The sequence below is a fragment of the Hemibagrus wyckioides genome, linkage group LG10 (assembly GCF_019097595.1).
Source record: "Hemibagrus wyckioides isolate EC202008001 linkage group LG10, SWU_Hwy_1.0, whole genome shotgun sequence".
Lineage (NCBI taxonomy): Eukaryota > Metazoa > Chordata > Actinopteri > Siluriformes > Bagridae > Hemibagrus > Hemibagrus wyckioides.
The window spans coordinates 24,636,032-24,660,397 of record NC_080719.1 but is presented as its reverse complement, the minus strand read 5'-3'; the positions used below and the strand labels follow the sequence as shown (position 1 = coordinate 24,660,397).

The window sequence follows — 24,366 nt, the reverse complement described above, 5'->3', positions numbered from 1 at the left end:
GCTTTCTCCAGCATCCTCCTTCCTACTCCTCCCTCCTACTGTCTTCCTGTTGTGACCACTGAATGAGTAAATGAATGGGAAAAAAAAAGAATCAATTTTACTTTGATTTTTTTTTTACATTTATTCGTTTTTTGAGATTTTTGTATATTTAAAGAACATTGAAACAAACTTTACTATTATTTTTCACTATTCACTATTTTTTGTAGACACAATCTTTCTTTTATTAACATTTTTATTTAATTTTAGAATTTAATATTTGTTAAATTCTAAGCTTTTTTCATACTTTTAGTTGTAATTTGTTAGGTGAGAAATGCTCATGTGAAAAGTTGCTTGTTTTCTCTTATAGTTCAGACCACGACTTTCCTGTGCCAGAAGAACATAAACACCCGCAATTCTTTCCGGTCTTTCCTCCTCTGGACAAGAACAAAGAAACAGTAAGGGCCAAAAGCACAAACAGGGCACCATGCTCCACGAGAGACATGTGAAAAGATCTGTGAGAAGAGATGGGTAAGATGGTTTCTTGTTTTGTTTTTTCTATCTCTCTGCCTAACTTCTATCATTTTGAAATCCTTTCATGGTTTTCGCAATATTTTTTTATTTTTTATCACTTCAGCAGATCTTTATCAGGTTAAATCTGCGTCATAACTCGAAACTACACTCCTACTTTCTGCTGATGTTTACTTTGATCTGGGTTTGTAATGTGTTGTGTGATCATTTATATGTGGAGTGTGTAATGCTTCTACATGTTGCTTGTGTACTTCCGTAACAATTCTGTGAACTGTTTTCTGATTCATTTAAACCCTCCACACACACAAAAAAAAGAAAAGAAATGAAAAGCAATAACCGGAAAAACTGGGAAAGGCTGAAACCCAAACACAGACACAATCACAGAGACACACAGTGAGAGTCTCAACAACACAAAAGGGATGGAATATAAAAAAGTTAGTGAGCCAAAGAAGGCAAATAACACAGTCATCAATCAGGTGCAAAGTTAACACTATTATAAAAATTAAAAATAGTGTGTAAATGTTCTCCAAAGTCTCCAGAGTCTTCAGACGGCAAGGAATAATCGCTGGATTTGTTGGAAGACTTCAAGGAAATTTTCACTGGCATCACACCACACCAACAGGAGTGGGCATCTAGTCCACTGCAGATTAATATCTTGTCCTCTAGATGGCAGATACATGCTAGAAAAACAGAACTGCCTGAATTTGTTACAGAAAAATGTGTAATAGTTAGCTAAGATGAGCTACTTACACCTTTTACACTTCAACTTTTTGCCTACACTTGGTTTGGTCCAACAACAGCAACAACACCTAGACACTTACCCCATGAAGAAAGCAAGATTCTGTGAACAGTTTGAACTCTGTGCCCTTGTGAAACCAGTGATGAACAGTTGGTATTTGCATATGGGAACATGTCTAACTGGTTTTTACGACTCATTATACCACAGTGTTGTTAAGTTAAATTAAACTGAATTTTATTTGTATAGCGATTTTAACAATGCACCAGGACACAAAGCAGCTTTACAGAAATGTATAAATTCCCTGAGCAAGCCAGAGACAAAATGGTGGCAAGGAGATGACATGAGGAAAAAATCCTAAAGAGGAACCAGACTCAAATGGAACCATCTTCATCTAGGTGACACCAGATTATAAATGATTTTTATTTTTGCAGAAACTGGATACAACTGTATACACTGAACAGGCATAACATTATGACCACCTACCTAATATTGTGTCGGTCCCCCTTTTGCTGCCAAAACAGCCCTGACCCGTCCTGCACTGTGTATTCTGACCCCTTTCTATCAGAACCAGCATTAACTTCTTCAGCAATGTGAGCAACAGTAGCTCGTCTGTTGGGTCGGATCACACGGGCCAGCCTTCTCTCCCCACTGGCATCAATGAGCCTCGGCCGCCCATGACCCTGTCTCCGGTTCACCACTGTTCCTTCCTTGGACCACTTTTGATAGATACTGACCACTGCAGACCGGGAACACCCCACAAGAGCTGCAGTTTTGGAGATGCTCTGATCCAGTGGTCTAGCCATCACAATTTGGCCCTTTTGGTCAAACTCGCTCAAATCCTTACACTTGTCCATTTTTCCTGCTTCTAACATCAACTTTGAGGACAAAATGTTGACTTGCTGCCTAATATATCCCACCCACTAACAGGTGCCATGATGAGGAGATACTCAGTCTCGTTCACTTCACCAGTCACTGCTCATAATGATATGGCTGATCGGTGTATAACTATATTACTCTATATATATAACTAGTACATATTCAAAAGGTACAGTTGTGTAAACAGGAACTTATGATTTATGATCATATAATTTTGAATAATTATCATAAACACTCCAGACTGACAAGAATGTGAACCTTTGTATTTAATAACTAGCAATACCTTCATTTGTAGTAACCGTCATTAAACATTTCCTAATCAGACTTGTACAAGTGTGAAGAGGGTGAATACCATGATTTGCTAATATTCTTTTCAACATTTCGTAGTGTGACCGGGAACTGAAATGGATTTAGTATCTGCCAAGATTTATGATGGTTCTACAAACAAGAGCTTTAGTGAGATCAGGCATTGGTGTGAGGAAGGCCTGGGGTTTAGTTCGTCTGAAAAAGTGTTCAGTAATGTTCAAGCCAGGGCTCAGGATACTCAAGTTCTTTTACACAAATCTCTGCAAACCATGTCTTTATGGAGCTGGCTTTGTGCACAGGGGCATTGTCATGCTACAGGTTTGGACTCCTTTGGTTCCAGTGAAGGGAAATTGTAATATAAAGCACTTCTGTGCTTCAACATTAGGCCCACATCTACATAAAACAGCCCATAATACTGGAAAATCAGTTTAGTTGTGAGGGCATAAGTTTTCGTCCACCTTAATGTGAAACCCCTAAATTAATCTTGGTGTCACATGACACATTTTGTTAACAAACATACATAAACAAACAGCATCTTGAACAGCATCTTTAAATCCATTATTTAGGACAATAATCAAATAAAAATCATGGCACAATCCTGACTCGCCCTAAAGGACACCAAAAGTTAGTGACTTCAGCCAAAGAAGTAACCCCGTGTGACACATGCATACATTCACAGTAGCCGGCTAATTTTAAGTCTGGGAGTGAGTCTATTGTGCTTGTCACTCCTATTGCACTACATGCTATGTGAAATGTTTTGAGCATGTCGGCTTACACCCAGCATTAGCGCAACCGAGTGACCAACATTGACTCTCAGAAACTGGTTAAACTAATCCTATCGGCAGAAACGGCTAAACTGCTGCTGACACCTGGAGGTAGGACAAAGCTCCTTGGCATGGAAGTACTGGAACATAAAATTAATAACACAAACAAATTGAGTCCTGAATTGTTCTTTGTATTTCGCAAGTAATCTGCTTGAGTTGGACCTTTTATAACGATAATGCTAATTTTATAACAGTAAGGCTAGTTTTATAATGGTAGTAATGCTGATGTTTCGGTGCTTCATGCAAAGCACTTATGTTGTCATATCTTTTTGCAAAGAATGTAAGGATCATTTCTGAAATACTGTAGCATCATGGCAAAGAATGCTTTTTAAGGTTTTTTGAGAATTACCTAGAATGTACATTGTTAAAAGAATGAGTTGCAAAGCTTCTCAAGATTTTTTTTGTTTGCACATTTATTATATTCCATTATATCATTCATTATCAGTTTTGTATTCTGTTATTATGTTCAATTTTTTTTTAAACCGATATTTTTTGTAGTGCTATGTGGGGGCGGGTGTTTGAATAAACTTTGTCAGAAAAGTCTAGCCCAGAGACAAATTCCATTTAAAATTGTATGTTTTAGTCTCTTTTTATCAAACCTCATAGCATTCTGAATGACATCTCAACTTTTCATGACATTCAGCAGCTCTCACTGATACAATCATTTAATTTTAGACTTTAGTTAGGGAGATTTAAAGAGAGAATTCAGGTTAGAGATCATTATACTGACGACAGATGGCTTTACTGATCAGGAAGACATCCTTGCCTGTCTGTGTGTGTATTTCTGAGTACACCTCCATTCACATGTATATCTCCAGGATATCTTTCTTATGTTGCCCATCCACCCTGACCTTTAGTCCTGTTCCAGCTATACTGTCTGACCTTCAGGATGATCAGCAGGAGCCCACCCACCCAGCACTTCTGCTTGCTTCTAATTTTAGCACTATTACACTGTGAAACATGCCAGGGCGAAGCACAGTGACATCCCATTACCACCTAAAACACCAGACAGTCTGTTGAGCTCTAAATGATGAGTATGTTAAATAAACTATGAGTGTGTTAGATAACACAGACTATTTTAGATCCCTGTAAAGACTAGTGGATTGTGTGGGACTCTTCTGTTAATTGTAGGAATGGCAGCTATTTATTTTATCCTGGAGCTCCACTTTAACCTTGGCTATACAGTTCTGATCCTGTTGGGTTTGAGGCATGCCCAGTTTCTGACAAACTGTCAAGCAATTCCATTATATTAAATGATATTTTCTTTCTCATTTTGTGCCTGCAGTACAGCAAGGCTGATCTGTCCATGATAACAGTTTTGTGTTTTTGGCTGTGGCCACATTACAAGCTTGATGTCACACAAATCCATTTTTCTTTCTGAATTCTAAAAAAACAGCCAAAAAATAATTTCTTACCAAGTTTTTCTATGAACAATATCATTTGACTTTTCTTCTTTCTTTTTTCAGAAAACATAAATATAATTTCATTTAGGTTACTTCCTAATGTTACTTTGGCCTAATGTTATTTGCTTGCTAAGATCTCACCGTGTAAAGAGCTAGTCAAAAACAACACCCCCCCCCCAAAAAAAAATCAATAACAAAAACCGCAGTAAATTTGATTAAGAAACTGATCCATTATCAATGCAATTCTTGTGCTTTTAGTACAATTTAGTAATTTTACTGCATATGCACTTCCACTCCTGGAAAAGAAGTGCTTGTTTTTCATTATTTTTTTCTCTAATAGTGAATTGATTAGCTTTTCACCTTTAGAGCAAATAATATTCTACTTTATTTGATTATGATGTCAATAATCAATCTTTCACACAGATCTGTTTGATATTAACACGATAAATGCCCACAAACTACATAAGCAGAGTTGGCTAAGAGTCTATTAAACATAAAAGGTCCATACACCAGGAAACTATTCCTCAATCTTAGGGCTGTCAGTTTCCAACATCGCTTCCTCCCCCAGAAATCCAGCAGCATTCTCTATGCCATCTAATTTAATAAATAGCTGTCTAAATAATAGCTTGTGCCCCCTAATGGCAAGGCCAAACCTGATATCTAAATGTAACTGAGTTAATTTATTTACAAGATATACTGTATATATCAGATATATCATGCATGCTACATTACTGAATTGTCTGCTAACAGATATCAGTCACTCATGAACACCAGTGTGAGCTGTCAAAGCAGAAAGGTCCGATCCAAACAAGAATAATATCAATACTGGAAGGCACGTAGCTCTTGTTTTCTCTATTTCATCCTCCCAGTTGTGTAAATTTTGCAAATGGGCATTTGAAGTGGCACCTGAGGACAAGCAGGCCTGATTACATGAAATCTAAATCTCTCACAGTTGAGGGCATTATGCTCTTTATCCTGGTTTTCCTGTGGCCTTCTGATGTCCTCTGTGTGCCTGAGATGAGAAAAGCAGTATTAAGGAAGCTAGCACAGGATAAGCAAAGTAGCACATTGAAAAATTCTGTATGGCAATGAATTTGAATTAATTAAAATAATATTATATGGTATGGTCATGGTGGCTTAGAACAGTGTTGTTAATCCCATTCCAGTTTGTATGAGACTAATAGGCATTGTCACAAAGGAGCTTTAGAGAGATCTTCATGTAGATTTAGATCCATAATGAGCATGCCAGGGCTGACTGTGGCAAGGAAAACTCCCTGAAACAACATGACAAAGAAACTTGACAAAGAGAGGAAGCAGACTGCAAAAGGGAACCCATTTTCTTCTGGGTGACACTGGATAGTGTGAATACAAACCGTTACAGTATATAGCTGGAGCAGAGTAAAGGCAGATGAATGTGTGTATTCACAGCTGATTAACAGGATTTAATACCAAAATTGCAGACAGACTTCAGACATATCTAAAGACCTATGTGATATTTAGAGAGAAGTTCAGGCAGGGGACAGTCTGCTGAAAACAGACGTGAAGTCTCAGCTATGCGCAGTTCTGACTTTAAGCACAAGTGAGCATTAAATACCATTCTACTGTCTAGGAAAATCAATATGACTATTAATGAATTAATCCTGATCCTTTACACCGAAGAAACGTTTGAACTGAAGTTGCTATCTCTTAATACACTAAGAATCATGGCATGAGCACAGGACAGTCTTTATGATTACAGCAGCAGTTACAAATCTACAATACATATATATTGTCAGCTGTAATTATATCATGAAGCAAGGGTGACATTTTTTTCAGGAATGCAATCACTTGGGTATGTATGAGGGACCATCCACAGCACCAGAAGTCACATGTGTAGAAAGATCCAAGCAGAAGCAGAACATCAGGATGAGTCTGGCAGGTCCAGAGGAAGAGAGAAGCAACAGCATTAGAGGTGTGTCAGGATCTGGCACCAGCCTAGACAAAATAATATCAACTTCAGTCAAATTGAATTAATAACGTCTGATCTGATGTGATTTAATTCACACTGGAAATGCTTGGGGGTGATACCAATGATGAACTGGTGGAATAAATGGCATCATAAGTTATTCATAGAATTTATAGATTTGTTGAACTCTTTTGTTGTTGCTGGTGGTGGTGGAGGTGGTGGTGTGTGTAATGCAGCAACTGATACTGGTTCTCTGTAACTTTGTACATTATCATGCCTTTGTGTGGGTTGTTGGACAGTCTTATATAGTTACATATACTTTGCAGTATTAATGTAGTCCAGGTTGTATTAGAATCATTGTGACAGTCCAAAAATATTATAAATGTAAGATAAATCATATATGCATGTAAGAGTAGAAACAGGGAGAGCAAGAGAACAATCAGAACAGGATGATTAGACCATAAAAAGGAAGTGAAAAGCTTACAAGGCCAAAAACAGGTGTAGAGCATGGAGAGCCAAAGGGGTCAAAAACAGAAAGATGAGATCAAATTTAAATTATTTGTATTGAGTTACAATGAAGTAAGATAACCCATAAATATATATCACTTATCACTACTGAATCCATGCTATACATCCTCAAATAAAGGCCCACTGATCAATTGAATGTGATGATGTGTTTGACCTTGGAGCATTCCAGTGGAACATAAAAAGCTAAAGCATGCACGCAAGCAAAGTTTTCCATTTGACCTTCCCAACCTGTAGCCATACCAGTGCTGACAAGCCAGGGTTTTGAGTTATATCAGGAAGTGCATGTGCATAAATGGCATACTTCCGTCAGAGAGTCCAGGTTAAACATACCAAAACAAGCAGATCCATGGTGCCTTTTGAAACAGTTTCATTTGGAGTAAGGACCTGTTAGACAGGATGCTCTGATGCCAGTTGCAGCACTCAGAGCCAGTGGCCTGGAGAAGTTTCTGTCCTAGAAGACAAATAAATGGTGGCTCATTTCCAGCCCACACACTTAATAACTTACCATTGTTGAGTGCAATTAATTCTTCTGAACCTGGATGCTAGAACACAGCCCCAGCTCATCAACTCAGAATTCACAGATCCTGATAACAGTGCTGGCATTTGTACCTTTTCCAGTTTTTACCCCATGGTTTCTTCACCAGTGGTAGGATTCACATTAAATTCAAAAACTAAAAACAACTTTCAGTATAGGACACACCAGCTTCAGGTTTAGATATGGATATTTGGAGCTATAAACAGATACCAGTACCATCACAGTCCAAAATGCTACATTATTAGAAAAACACTTTTCACTTTTTTCCTAGAACCTCTTGAATAAGCTGGAACCATTAATCATCCAAAGATGGCCCAAATGTTTCCTGCATTAACCCAATACTAGAAAGATACTGTAGGTGAAGTGCAGTGTAGATATACTGAAACATTATGAGCTCTTTAGTTAAGGTTCAACACTAGAGAGTGGAAGGTTATTGGTTTGAATTGCAGAACTGTTCATCAACTCATCATCAATGATGACAATTAAAGCCATTGCTAAAGATTTCAAGCTGAATAGATATTCCTTTGGATAGGAATCTGTCTCACTTATTGATAGAGCCTGTGCTATGACCTTCATGTGGCAATCAATTACTGTTGTTTTTTTTTTTGTTTGTTTTTGTTTTTAATATATATATATAATTTTTTTAATGCGTTGGTCATTGTTTGATTGCTCAGTCACAAACACATATAATGAATGGAACTTTTGTAGGCAAGTTCTGATTACACCAATCAGCCTTGGTTGTTTTCATCATAAAAAGCTGTTTGAAATCAGTCAAATGATTGGCAATCTGGAATAAGCAACATACAAGACTATACTAGGCAGCTATTCTTCAAATTCTTTATTTCTGTAGTTGTGCACCATCAGGAAATACTTAATGAGATGGGGAGCAAAACTTAGCAGCTAAAAAAAACCCTTAGTGCAGCTCATAATGCAAGACTTAGCATATGCGTCAGAGCTGTCTGTAATTTATCACTGTTGTTGTTTAAAGCTATTTACCCTACTGTTGGTCTGCCTCAGAATGACTTGGGCCTAAATGAGGAAGATTAACAGCCTGCTGAGTGGATTCCCAACCAGAGGTTGGACTGGAAGAGCCAATTGATAGCCGCTGTCATGATCCCTCCCCTCCTGCCCACAAAACAATATTGACAAATGTGTGTGTGGCGCTTGCCCCAGGAGTGGCATGTCAGTCCTTTATTGCCAGTTAGTCTGGCCCTGCTGAATAATCTGTTGACAGAAGCCTGACCATGCTTAAAGCGCTGAAATAATGGCTACTTCTTACTGCGACTGCGCTTCATCCTATAACAGCCAGAGACAACTGTGCGAATGCAGGTATTTCAATATGCAACTCCATTGGCTTGATAAAATAAAATAAAAAATAAATAAAAAGGGATATATGGTTGAGATAGTTGTGGGGTGAAATTCGCTCAGGCTGCACCAGTTAGCAGGCTGCTCTCATGGTGTTGAGCAAATATTTGCCACCAGACAGCTGGCAGCAATGTTTTCTTTAAGAGTAAATGATGTTAAAAAAAAAAGAGGGGAAAGAAATCACTGACAGTGTTAACAAATCCGCAGTTAGTGATCTGCGAGATAAGAACAGCACAAGGTCGTATTAATTTAGTGTTCACTGGACTTTATTAATATCGCATGGACGCTGACACTCAGTGACACTACCCATGATATTATATGGATTTTATTGCCTGTAAGTGCAGAATTAATCAAACAGAGCTTTAATATGTATATTATATATTTTATATTATATAAATGTTTCTTTTAGAATGCACTGAACTTAAACTAGGAAATGACAAGAAGGTTGGTGTTTTGTTTCATTTTGTTTAAGTATACAGTGCCCTAAAGGTAAGCTTTGCTCTATTAAATTGTTGATGCTGTCTATAGGCGAATTATTAAACTCTTATACTGTAATGAGGATGGCACAGGCTTGCATTCTTCACCGTATGTAACTACACACTTCTTGTTACTGCACACTGTAACTATTTAATACTCCATACTAGCTACTGAAGAGCATGCTTTAAAGCACAATACTGCGTATTTCCTAGCTAACTATACAACTGTATATTTTTAATGAATTATAAAATGGCTTTGTCAGAAATATGGGTAGTTAGTGCATTATAAAAACAGGCATTTTTTTGTTTTACAATGAACTGACATGTTGGAATTATTCCACCTCTGGTTTCAGTGTTTTTGGCTTTGATTATTAGGATTGTTAGGATCCTGTTAGAATGAACATTTTCCCTTTGGAATTGCGACTGCTTATTCCTCCTCCCTAAGCATGTAATTTAGAGGTGAATACTGGTCTGGGAAGAGTAATTTTAGCGTGACGATCTGTGTTTAACTGGGAGTGATTGATGTTAAAATTACATAAAGATCTGAAAGAGGACATCTTGAGGAAAAAAAAGAAAAAGGACTGTTTGTAGAATCACAACGATCCCGTAGCTTTGTTCCTCCAAAATCACGTCACTGTTTAAAAAATAGCCCCCAGCTGGAGCAAAAAAACACATAAAGCACTCTGGGTGAAGAGCGTAGAGATTTGCACTGAACTCTTTCCACTGAGCTTTAGCTTAGATTATCTTCTCTCAGTCGGTTGCATCGAGAAAGCTTTATTTATCAGTACACACGATAGAAACACTGAAACAAAGTCAATGTTAAACAGACTCAAGAATTCCAAAAAAAGCTTTAGTTCCCTGTCCTCTCTTTCACCATTTGAATGACCTGGTCACACTTTTGTTGAAGATGAGAGCAGCATCTGGTTATAAATGACATGTAAAAGACAGATGTTCTGACTGTCAGGAAACTGATATTAAACGTTTCAGTTCTGTCTGCTGTTCTGTTCTTTTGTGTAATTTGTACTTTTTATTGAACGCTGTGTGCTCAGTGTATCTTAATTTAGTTTCTCCTCTAAAGCCATTTTCTGCCATAATCACCAGACATGACTGTCTCTCTGATAGGCTGCTTGAATCTACAATCTGGGCTAGAATGATATAAACCCCAGCGCTGATTCTTCATACTATTTTGTGATATTTTTTTCCCTCATTGCTGGTGGTGTTGTTTCCATGAAATCTCATATTGATGTCTTTTTGACCCTGCAAGACAATTTATACCAGGAACAACAACATCGCTGGATTCTGTCAATGACAGTACTATGCTCATTGTGTTTTGGAGTTTTAGATACCTGGAGATAAATTATTGGTTAATGAAGCTCACCATAAAATAATGAGAGTTGACAGTACTGTACACAGCAAATGCTGAGCTCAAAACTTTAATGATAACAGGTTGCAGGATATGTAGTCTGTACAATGGCTTCTAAAATACCTCTGTCAGAAGCTTAAACATGAATCAAATTTGGAGCGACTACTACAGACTAAGCCTTTTGCGAGGTTGGAGATGTGTTACTTGACTTAAACCAAACAGAGAACGTGTGGGTGAGTAAACAATCAAGGACCCAGAGATCTAGAAAGAAAGGTTTCTGTGGCAGGAAGTGCGTACAGAATGTTTCATTAGGTTTTTTTTTTCTATGCTCACAGTTGGAACAAGCAGACTGAGCAAACACTCACAGAAACAGTAATCACGAGCAAGTACTTTATCATAATCTATATTCAAGCAGACAGAGCCTGAAATACAAATAACGAAAGCAGAAACAGAAGGAGATAAAGGTAACGTGAAACAGGGAATGAGATATGGGATAAACAGATGTGTATGGATTGGGGGAATGGGGAAGGAAAATAGAATAAGAGAAGTGTATTGCATGTAGACTTAAATGGATAAAAAGTGCATAAAGGTATAATATGATGCTTATCTCATATTCACCTATTGGATAAATACAATTTATGATGAAAGAAAGAAAGAAAGAAAGAAAGAAAGAAAGAAAGAAAGAAAGAAAGAAAGAAAGAAAGAAAGAAAGAAAGAAAGAAAGAAAGGATACAGGAGGATGATCACATGACCATGCAAAATATCTACTGATAGCAGGCAGTATCTACACACTTGCAGTAAATGTCTATTATTCAGTCTTTAATATTTTAAATAAACAGCTTTTTAGTCTGAGATATAACACATTGAAGATTCTGAGCTAGTTTTGCTTCCATATTTCTGTTTCATTAACAGGAACAGAAGGTCTCTCAGTATGGAAACCTCAGATCTCAGATCAGTTTGGTTTGCATAGTGGCCTCTTTTGTTTATCCACCTGCATTTGCATCAGCTGCACAGCGGAGATCGTTTAATATTCCATGCACTTTTATAAGCGTGTGTTTGGATAAGCATCCCTTTCTGACCAGCAGAGTAGAAATATTCCATAATGAAACTCTCGTTAGATTAATGACCAGAAAATGCACTCATTAAAAGGTAATCACATTCCGCTTGATGTGAATGGTAAATGAATACACAGGGAAAATGTCATTAGAGTTCTAAAATATATATATATATATATTTACTATACCTAAAATATGTTTTGTTGGATAGTTGTTAAGCAATTTTATACTTTTAATGAGACAAAACCACTTTTAAAATCCCGGGTCTGCTTATGGAGTAAAATCTGCCATAGTGTTAATTGTGAACACGTATTTAATTTAACGTCAGACAAAACTTTCTGCTTGCTGAGTTTTTAGATGTCAGAGTACAGTGCCTTGTTTATAGGTATGAAGTGAATGACCAGAAGGTTCAATATCAAAATGTGTTAAAAGTGGATTCAGTAAATAGAGTGAGAATTTGCTAATTGGCTAATTGTCAATTTATTAAACAACAAGTCATACCTTTATCCATTTATACAGGTAGTGATGCTTAATGGTCTGTAATGTCCATAAAACATGTTGGTTCCTGTTATGACTTCCATTATAGCAGCTATAAACCATTGGTCCTTCTGTATGCCTTGAAGTTAATAAGACAGAAATAATGCAGCTCGTCCTGTTACAGAGAAAGTGGTGGAAAAGTAAAAGAACAGTCACAAAAGAACATGTCATAAATAATAACGCAGTTCATATTGCTAGTCTTTTATAATATGGAGCTTTTTGATTTAGAAATTTTATCATTATAAAATGGATGCATTTATATATAAACTTTAACATAAATGACTGTGAAGTAAACAGTTTTGCAAGTTATAAGTAGTAGTAGTAGTAGTAGGTAAAGGAAGGACAATGTGATTCAGAGTCACAGCATGGTCACATTCATTCCAGAAACAGAAATGATTTCACTTTAACTTCATCAACTATTTTCTGCTTTGTTAGCAGTTTACTTCCATTGTTCTCATTAGTGTCACAATTTTCATGCAACATTAGGCATGTAATTATGTCTTAAATAAATGCACAGGGGATCGTAGAACTAATAAACATAACATTGCTAACGAGGCCCAGTGGACACGGAGCACCATAAAAACACACTTTATTTTTACTTTCTTCTCCAACATTTTAAAGCAGTCAGTCCTAGACACTGCATGTGGAGTCATTTTCTTCCACAACAATGTGAATACTTGTTTCTATTAAGCCCTATTAATTTATCTGTTTCGGAGATGAAACAGAAAATGATACCATTCACTTGTCAGAGGTTTGAACTGGTAGCTGTATGGTTTCCACAAACAGCTGTGAGTAAAGAGGAGAATAATCAGTTATCAGTATCTTCATGTTCTTCGAGCCTCTGGACAGGAATATTAGCATGTTATTTAGCAATACAAGTATCAACACCTCAGAAAGGACAACATTCTTGCCTACACAATAGTGTACACTCATATCCAATCCAATAGAAATCATCCATTTATATCATAAAAACCACCCCTGCAAGCATGTAGGTACTATTCTTCTGAACACATCATCACAGCTATTTTTAGCTTAACCTGGATGCACCAAAAACAAATATCACTGCATGTTTGTTGTCAGGATTTCGTCAATTTGATGATGCATGCCTTCATTTTTAAAAAAGGTCCAGATGTTTTGGTAATGCTCTACATGTCCCTGCTCTTAAAATTACAACACATAATTGCACTCCAAGGTAATTACAAAGGCATATAGCATTTGGCTGATCTATTAAAACACATCTTGGTGATTCTGTTCAAAGTGAAAAACACTGCCAATGGCTCTAGATTTATTCCACTGAAACAGTAATTCTCTCACTGTGTCACGCTATTGATGACCTCAGTTATTCACTTGGCCTCCAATTACCATCGTCACCTACTCATTCGCTCAACTCAATTAACCAGAGTCCCTTAGTCACTCACCTACTCCCTCAGTGGCTCAGTCATCCACCACAAGCTTCACTGTAATTTCTCACTCTTTCCCATAGTATGTTTCTCATTCATTCAATCAGTCATTTATTCAGTCATTCATTTGTTCATCCTTCATTTACATGTTTCCTTACTCAAACTCTCATTTATTTGTCATTCATTCATCCATTCCCTTATCCAAACCATTCCTCATTTATTCACCTGTTCCCTTTCCGAGACACTCATTTATCTCTCAGTCATTCATTTAACCATTCCCTAAACCAAACCCTTTATCATTGATACCTTGCCTATAATTTTCCCTCAGTCATTCACTCAAAATTCACATAACCAGACCACCATATGTCCATCCACCATTTATTTAATAAGTTCCCTAAAACAGACCCTCATTTATCCTTCATCATTGATTCAACCAATGCCTTGGTCATTCACTCAAATTCAGTGTTTGTCCATCAGTCCTTCATTTATCAACTCCTTTTTCCAGACCCTTGCTAAACAGTCATTCATTCATTCCCCTTTTCCCTTTTCCAAAACCGTATTTATCTCAGATACCCAGACGATCATTTATACCTCATTCATTGTCTTTACTCAATGTTCTTCTCAACCCCTCATTTACTCTCACATTTACATGCCACTAAATCACTTGCTTACTTAAACACCCACTCACTCACTAACAATAACAAATTATAAACAAATGATCTGGGCCATTTAAATGGACCTGAATGGGTTTATTTGGACTGATGTATCCCCCACACACTCACAAATGTACTTCAGGTAAGCCGTCCTTTGTTACTTTCACAAGTGTGTGCAGCCACTCGCAAGAGCCCTCAAACACCTGTGTCACCGATGTGCTATAAAGGCCAATCAGTGGCCAGCTGCTGGAGACAAGGAAGCTCTGAAGAATGGTCACCCCCCACCCACTGTTCTCTTGCTTGCTTGGTGAGTCAGTAAATGAGAGAGTGGGTGAGGGAGGGAGGTAGTCACTGATGCTATTGGGGATCAGTAGCATGGTGGGTGCTCCTTTCCCTGCCCAGTGCTCTGCTCATTATCCCCCCATCCCGCTGCTCGCTCACTACCTATGAATAGTCAATAACAAACAAGCAAGCAGGAAATGAGGGAGCAGATGAAGGCGACCCGTCGACTGATGTCAGCTATGTTTGTAGAGAGCTGCTTTATTCAGGTAGACACACTTCACTCCTCCCTGAGGACTATGCCTTGATCATTTTCTCCTGCTGTGTTCTTCAGCTGGCTCTTGGAATTTTTTTTTTTTTTTTAACTTTATCGACGCAAGACCCTTCCCTGGTTTTGTTTTCCAACCTCTGTGCACGATGAAGCGTCTCAGAATGTTGTGAGTGATGCTGGCTCTGAGCCCTGACTCAGAGAGAAACACTTGCTCGCGAGAGATTCATGTTTCCCCAGCTTTTGATATTTAATAGTGGAAACAGTGGAGGGATGCAAGACCTGAGCACTCATGGTTGACTGAGAGTGTGTGTGCCCAATAGATTATCCCAGCAGTCCTTGTCGAGTACTTTGGAAAGTGCTGGGAGGATGTTCCTGTGGGCTGGATCCAAAGGACCTCAGGGATCAGGAAATGAAAGAAGGTATGCTATCTGCTCATTTCAGAACATTTTGCGCTGTTGAATTGTTATTTGAACTCATTTTTTGAAAGTTTACTCTTACACAGTAATTAGGACACTGTGTAAGTTAAATGGGAGTAAAAGTCTCAATATGCCTCATTTCACCTTACATAAATCTTTCAAGTTAGCGCTTATACAAGTAAGCCACATTTTCATGCATTTTCAAAAGACTCTTGAATTTCCTGTGGTTGAATTGAGTTTGGTTTGGAATTCACTCCTTAATTAAATGCTTCCAACAAATAAATTTTTGTTTAGAGTGTACCTTGTGTGTTAGAAAGTCTATCCTATTACCATATTAATGCTGAATGTGTCTTAAACATGCAGAAGTTGTAAATAAATTCCTCTTTTACTTTGCGCCATTGATTATTGATGCTCTTTAATCTAGATGGACTTCAATAGAACTCTTTATGTTTGTTTGATCTTGAAGGGTAAATCCTATTAGCATCCATTGCGGCTTTGTTAATTGAGTCTCTCTGAGTTTCTTATGGGAATTAGAGGCAAATTAGTTAGCTATTGGCTCTGTATGGGGGGTTGAATGCTCAACATATCATGCATATTATGAGTTTAAGTTAAGACTGAATTGGAGAGAACCTTCTAATACTAAGGAACAGGATTTGTCCAGTTGTCTGGAAGCCTGTAGGTGTTCTTTTTCCAGTAGAATAAGCCATTAAGCTTTATGTCTCTATCTGACGTCCAGGACCATTTATCAGAAGATTAGAGAATATGACATTCTGGACAAGAAGAAGACTGTGACCGCACTGAAAGCAGGAGAGGACAGAGCTATTCTCCTTGGGCTTAGCATGATCTTCTTTTCTGTCATGATGTACTTTGTCCTGGGCATTACAATGGTGCGGTCATATTCAGACAGGTATGGATATTCAGTCACTTTTAAAGTCTGTGACATTAAATAATTTTATATAGAGAGCGATGATTAAATCCATCCAAACTGTCAATGAATGCAGAAAGAACCTAATCTGTTACCACGAAATTCACAGGATCGTGACAGTAATGTATGTACAAAGAAAGTTTATGAATTGGTAGATCTTGACCAATCATAAATGTGCATATTAGCAATAATGAATCTGATCTGTTGTTTCTGCAAAAATGTTCATATCCCACTTTTCTGTCCTATGAAACACTTTAAGCCAAACCATGACAGATTCTTGGTATAAACTCAGATTCAACAAAGATGCCAAATATTTCACATGTGAGATGAAACAGACATTCAATGAAATTAATGGAATGGGTGATTAATATCAAAAGATCTAAACCTTAAGTCTGACATATGCTGAGTGTAAAGCTGGGATAATAGAAATATAATCAGAACAGAAGTCTGAATAAGTCAAGCTCCAGATTGGCACTGTGTATTCTGATAAACAGAGAAGCACAATCTGTTGGTTCGTCTGTCACAATTACTGCAAATAATAACGCTGCTCATGATGGAAAATCATACCAAAGTTTTTAAGCCGATTATAATATAATATCGATAACGACCTGTTCAATATCTCAGCAACTTACAAGTCTAAAGAAATTTCACTTGTTTCTGGATTTAAAAAAAGGCAGGATTCTGTAAAATACCCGAATATCAGCAAAATGGAAATTTCCTAAGATGTAATTAACTTCCATACAAATGATATTTAGCAAGGTCTAAATATAAAACATGAGTACATACTGTGCACCTATAAATGAGGAAAATAGGCCAGAAATCATTTTTTGGGTTCTTATCTTCCTACAGAAGTCACGTTAGGGATAATACTTTGTTGTGCATTGCTTAGAAATGAATTCTTTAGAGAAACCAAGTTGCAGACTTTATTTTCCACTTTCCGTGTATACTCCTGCCTTTTATTACATGTCTAGATAAGAACATACAGAATCAGTCATCTTCTATCTGTATATCCTCTTCACTCACCCCTGTCCCTCTCTATCCTTCAGTGTGTGGACAGAGGAGTCAAGCTGTACCGTGCTAAATGCAACTATTATTGGGGAAATTAACTGTAGCTACAGCTGTGGAGCAGAGTGCCGGAAGAGCTCCAGATACCCGTGCCTGCAGGTGTACGTCAGTCTGAACTCATCAGGACGAATACTGAAACTGTCCCACAATGAGGAAACCCAGGAGGACAATCCTGAGGTATAGACAAAGCACAAAACACAGAACATAATGGGAACTTTAATTCAGAGTTGATTTTACTTCCTGGGAATGTTCTAGTGGGAGATGTTTCGAAGGTAGACATATGGTGGCCGAGAAGTGCAAAACACAATAACAAATCCAAAAACACAAGGAGAATTCAGATGAAGGGGGAAAGGTAGGTATAGTTTTTGTGAATGGAATTCTTCCCTCTGATTGGACGAGACATCTGTCACTCAGGCTCTACAGGAAGTAGGAAATTGTGTATCTAACTTTATTTCTTGTACATGTGTGGAGTTCTGCCTTCACTTTAAACCATTTTTTCTCGATAGTGCAACTTTAAATCTTTTAAAGAGAATAACAAACATATATATTTATATTGATAAGAAAATGGAGTTCATTCAGTGCTACTGTGAGGAAGGACGTTCATATGGTGTGATGTTGGATATACTGATAGTGTATCATGGAGTAAAGATTAGTTTACGATCTCTAAAAACACACCAGGAATGTTTGTTTGATTAAAGGAGGTAAGGAGCGCTATAAGAGCAGAGCTGTGTTCATACACACACCAATCCACTTTCTACTGCTGCAGATACTGCTGGACTTCCTGTAGATCCTGAGAGACCCATGTCTCGTCCAATCAGAGGGAAGAATTCCATTCACTAACTATACCTACCTTTTCCACTTTGTCTGAATTGTCCTTGTGTTTTTGGGTTTGTTCTTGTGTTTTGCACTTCTCAGCCACCGTATGGACGCCTTTCTCAAAAAAAAAAAAGAGAATTTATCGAGAAAAGAAACCTGTAGGAGGACCATGAGATCTGCATTCATTACAATAATATTTGTATTTTGTTCTTCTTGGTCCAGTTGTAATTTGTCAGGTTTGCAGGCATTCATTTATTTAGTATTTTATTCCTGTCAGAAAGTATTAAAGGTCTCAGATTGTAAAAACTCTCTCGCCTATCTTTAAAAAATAAACAGACAAAACCAAATTTATACAGACAAGCAAAGGATTCCAAATGCACAATAAAACTGGACATAGATACAAATACAAACTGATCAAGAGCTAACACAACAGAACACAGAACCCTTTAAATCATTCGGAAAATACCCTCATAGCTTATCCAGAATGATTTACAGAAGTGCTTCGCAGGCTCCAAAAAGCATGTCCTGATACTACTTAAATAGGTCACAGGGTCTAAGAATAGCATTGAGCTAAAACCTTTGAGGATTTGAGGATGGCATAACAAAAAAATGAACACGAAGAAACCAAACATAAAGCAAAAAAAAAAAAAACAACACATGATGAAACAGGACACACGTTATATATAATCAAAGTGTGGACTATTACTTTGTAAGCATTACATCATTGTGCAATAGTATTTAGTTCTAAGTAATTATTGACTTTATTCCAATTCAACAAGAGACACTGATCCTACAGGAATGACTAAGGATATTTAAAGTTATAGTTTTTTATATAAAGTTTTTATGCAGTTAAATCAGGATGTAGGGTCTTTGTTATATAAAACTGCAATTACTAAAATAATCTCTAATGTTTGCAATAGTAATGGTAAAACTTTCTCTCTCTTTTTTTTATCACAGTGTTTCTTTGTCCCTAAGTGCCGTAAAGATCACTCAACGATGCATGCCTTGGTACTGAACATCTCTGAGCGGCTGAAGGTCCAGCAGCAGGTGCGTTGTTACACAGACCCAGCAGAACAGCAGGACAGCGCCATCCTGACGCGCCTCTACGGTCGTGCCGCCATTCTCTCCTCGCTGCTGTGGCCCACATGCACGCTAGTGATCGGCGTGCTCATCGTTGCCATGGTCAAGCTCACACAATACCTTTCCATCCTCTGTGAGCGGATAAGCCGCATTAAGAGGTAGGCCGGACTGCCATTGAGATGGATCAAAGGAAAGAGAGAAAATAGAGTGAAAGAGAGAGAGACAACTCTCTAACCACTATGTTCCTCACAGGACTGATCGCGTGATACTTACATCTGCCTCACACTTCGTGGAGGGCAGCAAAAAGTGCAGCCGACCCAAGCAGGACCAGATTTGAATGGAAAGATGAACGGTCAGAAATGGAATGATGAACCTCTATGCATCTATAAGGAATAGACATAGTATTGACCATTGACCAGTGACAAGAGTTTGATGTGCCTGTCAAATTTTGCTAATCAATCTGTGTTGCGGTGACAAGGACAGACATTTTTCTCGGACGATGTCGAGCTTTCGGAGACTGAAATTTGTAGCTGGAATTGTGGTAACAGCAAAGGTGAAGTCCAGTGTCGGTCATATTCACTTACTAGTGGAGCTGACATGAAGCTTTTCATACCTGCTCTTTACCATGTCTGGACTGATGAACTCCTTCTGAATTGCTGACCAGAAAAATATCACACACCTTCATGGCTTTCATTAAAAAAAATGCATTTGTGAAAGTTCAGCAGGTTTGCTGCATAAATAACACATTAAACTTAAAGAATAAATCTGTAACCAAGTAATAACTTGTGTAATGTGCACTTAGTTACAGTTTCATGTTTGTGCTCAGATCTGATCGATGTTCAGTAATCTCCGCATGATTGCAGATTCCACAGCTCTGCTTATTTCCAGAGAATCAATAGCTTAATTTACTAAACCATCAGTAAAACCAAATGGAGTTGTACTTTGTCCTTGATGACCATTTTAGTCTGTAATTAATTCTTTAATGGGTTCTAAAATTTCTAGTGGGAAACTAATACATGTAACACAGATCAATACAGTTTTAACAACATATATATATATATATGTATCCAGGAACTCCTTTAACAATTTTTTTGCATGTTAGAGGTGTTACATTAAAAATTAGCTTCTGTTTTTTTTCACCATAAAAGTGCCTAAGAGTTCACTTTATTATGTGTTTAAACGTCAGTGAACATTTCCTTTTGATAATACTCTCATACATTAAGTAGTGTGTAAATAGCATATTTATAATATTAAAATATTTTTTGGGGAAAAAAACTAGGACTCAATTTTCTTTAATAAACTAGATTTTCCTTTGGATTATACTGTGAAATTTCAGCATTCTTTTTTAAATGATATTAAAGCACTGGATGAACAACATTCTAGGGAATCTTCCAGATAACTACCAAAGACTCATGCAGTAAAACATCTGTGAATATCACAAGGACAGGTCAATTGTGGCTGAATCAAATGTCCAAAAACTGCAGTCAGCTGACTGACACTGAAGACACACAGCCATAGACACTAATCGGAGCACGGGTTCCTCATTTTTATCATTTCCTCTCAGCCTCTTTCCACCTCATGCACAGCCTTCTGTCAGTTTTATTGTCCCATTGAATGCATTTTATTAGATATTGTTATTTACAAAAGTATAAGAAAGCCACAGCTGGATGATTTTACTTGAAGTTGATGTGGCAGTTTCCACAGACACTGTTAAAGCCAGAAGATAACTGCTGCTCATTGAGACAGGAACACTTGACTAGGGAAGTGTAGGAGTGACTCATATGATGATTTTTGTGATTAATTCTCTCTCATTTATTTTTGAGTCCATATTATCAATCCTCAGATCCAGTAGTGCAGTGGTGAACCAGAGACAGGGTCATGGGCGGCCAAAGCACGTGGGGAGTGAAGGCTGGCCCGTGTGATCCAATCCAACAGACGAGTTACTGTTGCTCAGATTGCTGAAGAAGTTAATGCTGGTTCACAGTGCAGGACGGGTCAGGGCTGTTTTGGCACCAAAAGTGGGACCAACAAAATATTAGGCACAATGTTATGCTTGATCAGTATATAAGCATAATTTATCACAGTTTATGACAACTTAATTAGGGCATCAGTGAATTATCAATTATCAGATACTAAAATTATTCCAATAAAAAAGCAACCACACTTCTTCTTTTTTTATTTTTAAATCAATTTCACATAAACCTACAGCAAAATCAGTACAAATCTACAGTAAAGGGTCATGTGACCTCCATTGTTGATGTACTGCTCAAATGTCATTATGCATGCTCTCGTTATGGATGTGTGGGTTCGACAAATTTTGTATCCCACCATAACAGAACCACCAGTTATTTTATTCCTTACAGATTCCTGACCCTGCCATTTTAACTACTACACCACGAGTACTCCTTAAAATGTCATTTGAATTGTTTAGGAATTATTTATTTACAAAATTTAGAATGGCTTAAATTGCTTATATTATATTGCTTGATGTATCACTGTCTTGCGATCTAGAGAATTTATACTTACTAAAAAGCAAAAATTCCAAGTGAAACAAGTATTCAAAGGATGTATCAATGTATCAACAACAATGGGAAACTTTCTGTGGTCTGGTTAAGAGTACTTCAGTATGCTGAACTGTCAGCTAAAACAGGGCATTTATATGCACTCGGTTCAGGAGACAACAGACAGTACACACTCCCAGTGAATAGGAAGCCCTCACTTCCTCCCGTTCCCTTGGTAACAGAATGTAGCCTGGGCCTGACACACACTTCCTCACACTCATGGCCTTTCTTTGCAGCTGCAGCAGTTCTTACACAAGGACATCTGCATAGAAAGGAAGAATAGTGCAGGAAGAAACATCTTACCCATTTATCTCTCCCTCTATTCACTTCATAGCGGTGAAGAGCAGCTGATTCACCATTGCAACGCTGTGTATTCGGAATAGCAATACAATTCACAAAATGAAATCACAAGGTAAATGGTCGTTAACTTCCCAATATATCCTCTCTATGTGTTAATTAAGAAAATTTACAAAAATAGACACACAAAGGTCCTTCACATCATGCTGATGTTATGGAAACTTTAAATCACTTTCGTCTTTTAACTCAATAGTGGAAACAGTGAGTGAGCGCATGCTGTGTCCTTTCTTGTTTCTACAAATGCTCCAATTTTTATATAGTGAACTTTGTAAATGAGGTTCAGTGTAGTAAGGGTTGAACATGAATTATTGAATGAATTCAGAAGGAAGGAACTGACCATAAACATATTAAATTAAAGAACTGACCATAAACATATTAAATGATCTGCTGTCTGTGTTCTATAGATCTACAGTGACATGACAATTTTCCTAAATCTAAGCAGCTTCAGAAAACCATCAGATGTCGAAATTTTGACTTCTGCTATATACACCGGTCAGGCATAACATTATGAGCAGTGAGAGGAAAAATGGACAAGTGTAAGGATTTGAGAGAGTTTGACGAAGGGCCAAATTGTGATGGCTAGACCACTGGATCAGAGCATCTCCAAAACTGCAGCTCTAGTGGGGTGTTCCCGGTCTGCAGTGGTCAGTATCTATCAAAAGTGCTCCAAGGAAGGAACAGTGGTGAACCGGAGACAGGGTCATGGGTGGCCAAGGCTCATTGATGCACATGGGGAGAGAAGGCTGGCCCGTGTGATCCGATCCAACAGACGAGCTACTGTTGCTCAAACTGCTGAAGAAGTTAATGCTGGTTCTGATAGAAAGGGGTCAGAATACACAGTGCAGGACGGGTCAGGGCTGTTTTGGCGACAGAAAGGGGGACCAACACAATATTAGGCAGGTGGTCATAATGTTATGCCTGGTCAGTGTATATATATACAGTGACATAGTATAATATTCTGAAAATATAGACATAGTTTATGAAGGTTGGTGTGGAAGAGCTTGTGTCTTTACTACCATAGTTGTTAAACTTGCCTAGGCAATCTTTACATAAAGACTAAGTATATAAAAAAAGACAATTAAAGATTTTGATTAAATATTATTATGTTGTATTTTGTTGTCTTTTTGTTAGAATTAAACAACAGAAAAATCTTTTTTTTCCAGATATCCACACAAAGGTCTCTTCTTCCCAGTAAATCAATGAGACCTTTTAAGTCCCACTAATCACAGTCATATAAAGGGTTAAATACAGTAAGTGTTCACCAGACACAGTTTTATGGTCAACTGAAGCATGACAAATATTGCTGTAAACCATTACTCTGTTGTATAGCAACACTAAAAGATCCCTGCCAGCAGGTGATATATACCTCTTAGTAGCACAAATAAACCAGTATCAACTTGCCAGGATACCGGAGAGTGTCCTGATGTACAGGCCACGTCTTAGGGTTTAATGGGTTTGTTCCTTGGCCCTAGCAATAGACTTAGGGCCAAGAAACAAGCAATAGACTAGCAATAGATCTTTCCATCTGTGACCTGGTCAAGGGAGGTTAGAGTTCAGGGAGAATGACATCAGCTGTTGGTATGAAAATTGCCCCATATATTCACCCCCAAACATAACGGGCTGTGAAAGGAGGGGTGTGGAATGGTGCCCTATGGCGTCTGTGCCCGGTGATGTGAGCAGAGCATTCCACGAACAGTAGAGATGATTCAGTGTTGTAAATCATGTATTCTGCTCAAACACACAAACACACAGCTGACAATAAACAGTTGAACGACTGCCTCAAGGGAAGTGATGGGATGGAATGAGATGAGATGCAAATTAAGCTTTTAGCTTTGTTTCATGTAGAAGACATGCTTTTAAGAAAACGCAACTGTGTCCTCACTTTGAACTGAACTGACTTTCCCACATTCTTCTACAGTTCTTCACTGGTTCATAGATATAATGAATAGGATAGGTTAATAAATAATCACTGCAAACGCTCCCACATGATATACAGGAGCATGGACTCCTTTAATCTCACAGTACATGTTGGACCTGAGTGTTGGGTTGCAGTAGTATTTCTCATTACTCTATTGGCTGTAGTG

The 24,366-nt window shown here is 37.8% G+C and overlaps 1 protein-coding gene across 6 annotated transcripts; it reads left to right on the top strand.

Annotated features, from left to right (window-relative positions):
• The first annotated feature begins 354 nt into the window (after positions 1-354).
• Positions 355-20,609, top strand: si:ch211-247n2.1 (calcium-activated potassium channel subunit beta-2). Of its 6 annotated transcripts, none has more exons than XM_058400183.1 (6): positions 357-507; positions 15,383-15,481; positions 16,215-16,385; positions 17,450-17,645; positions 19,242-19,522; positions 19,617-20,606. In XM_058400183.1, exons 1-6 carry the CDS (start codon positions 464-466, stop codon positions 19,699-19,701), a joined length of 876 nt encoding a protein of 291 aa, XP_058256166.1. In that variant the 5' UTR covers positions 357-463; the 3' UTR covers positions 19,702-20,606. The 6 variants fall into 6 exon arrangements, with proteins under 6 accessions (XP_058256170.1, XP_058256166.1, XP_058256169.1 ...); XM_058400182.1 differs by lacking the exon at positions 357-507 and adding an exon at positions 8,519-8,992 and having other exon boundaries at positions 19,617-20,607; XM_058400185.1 differs by lacking the exon at positions 357-507 and adding an exon at positions 11,630-15,060.
• The last annotated feature ends 3,757 nt before the right edge of the window (positions 20,610-24,366 follow it).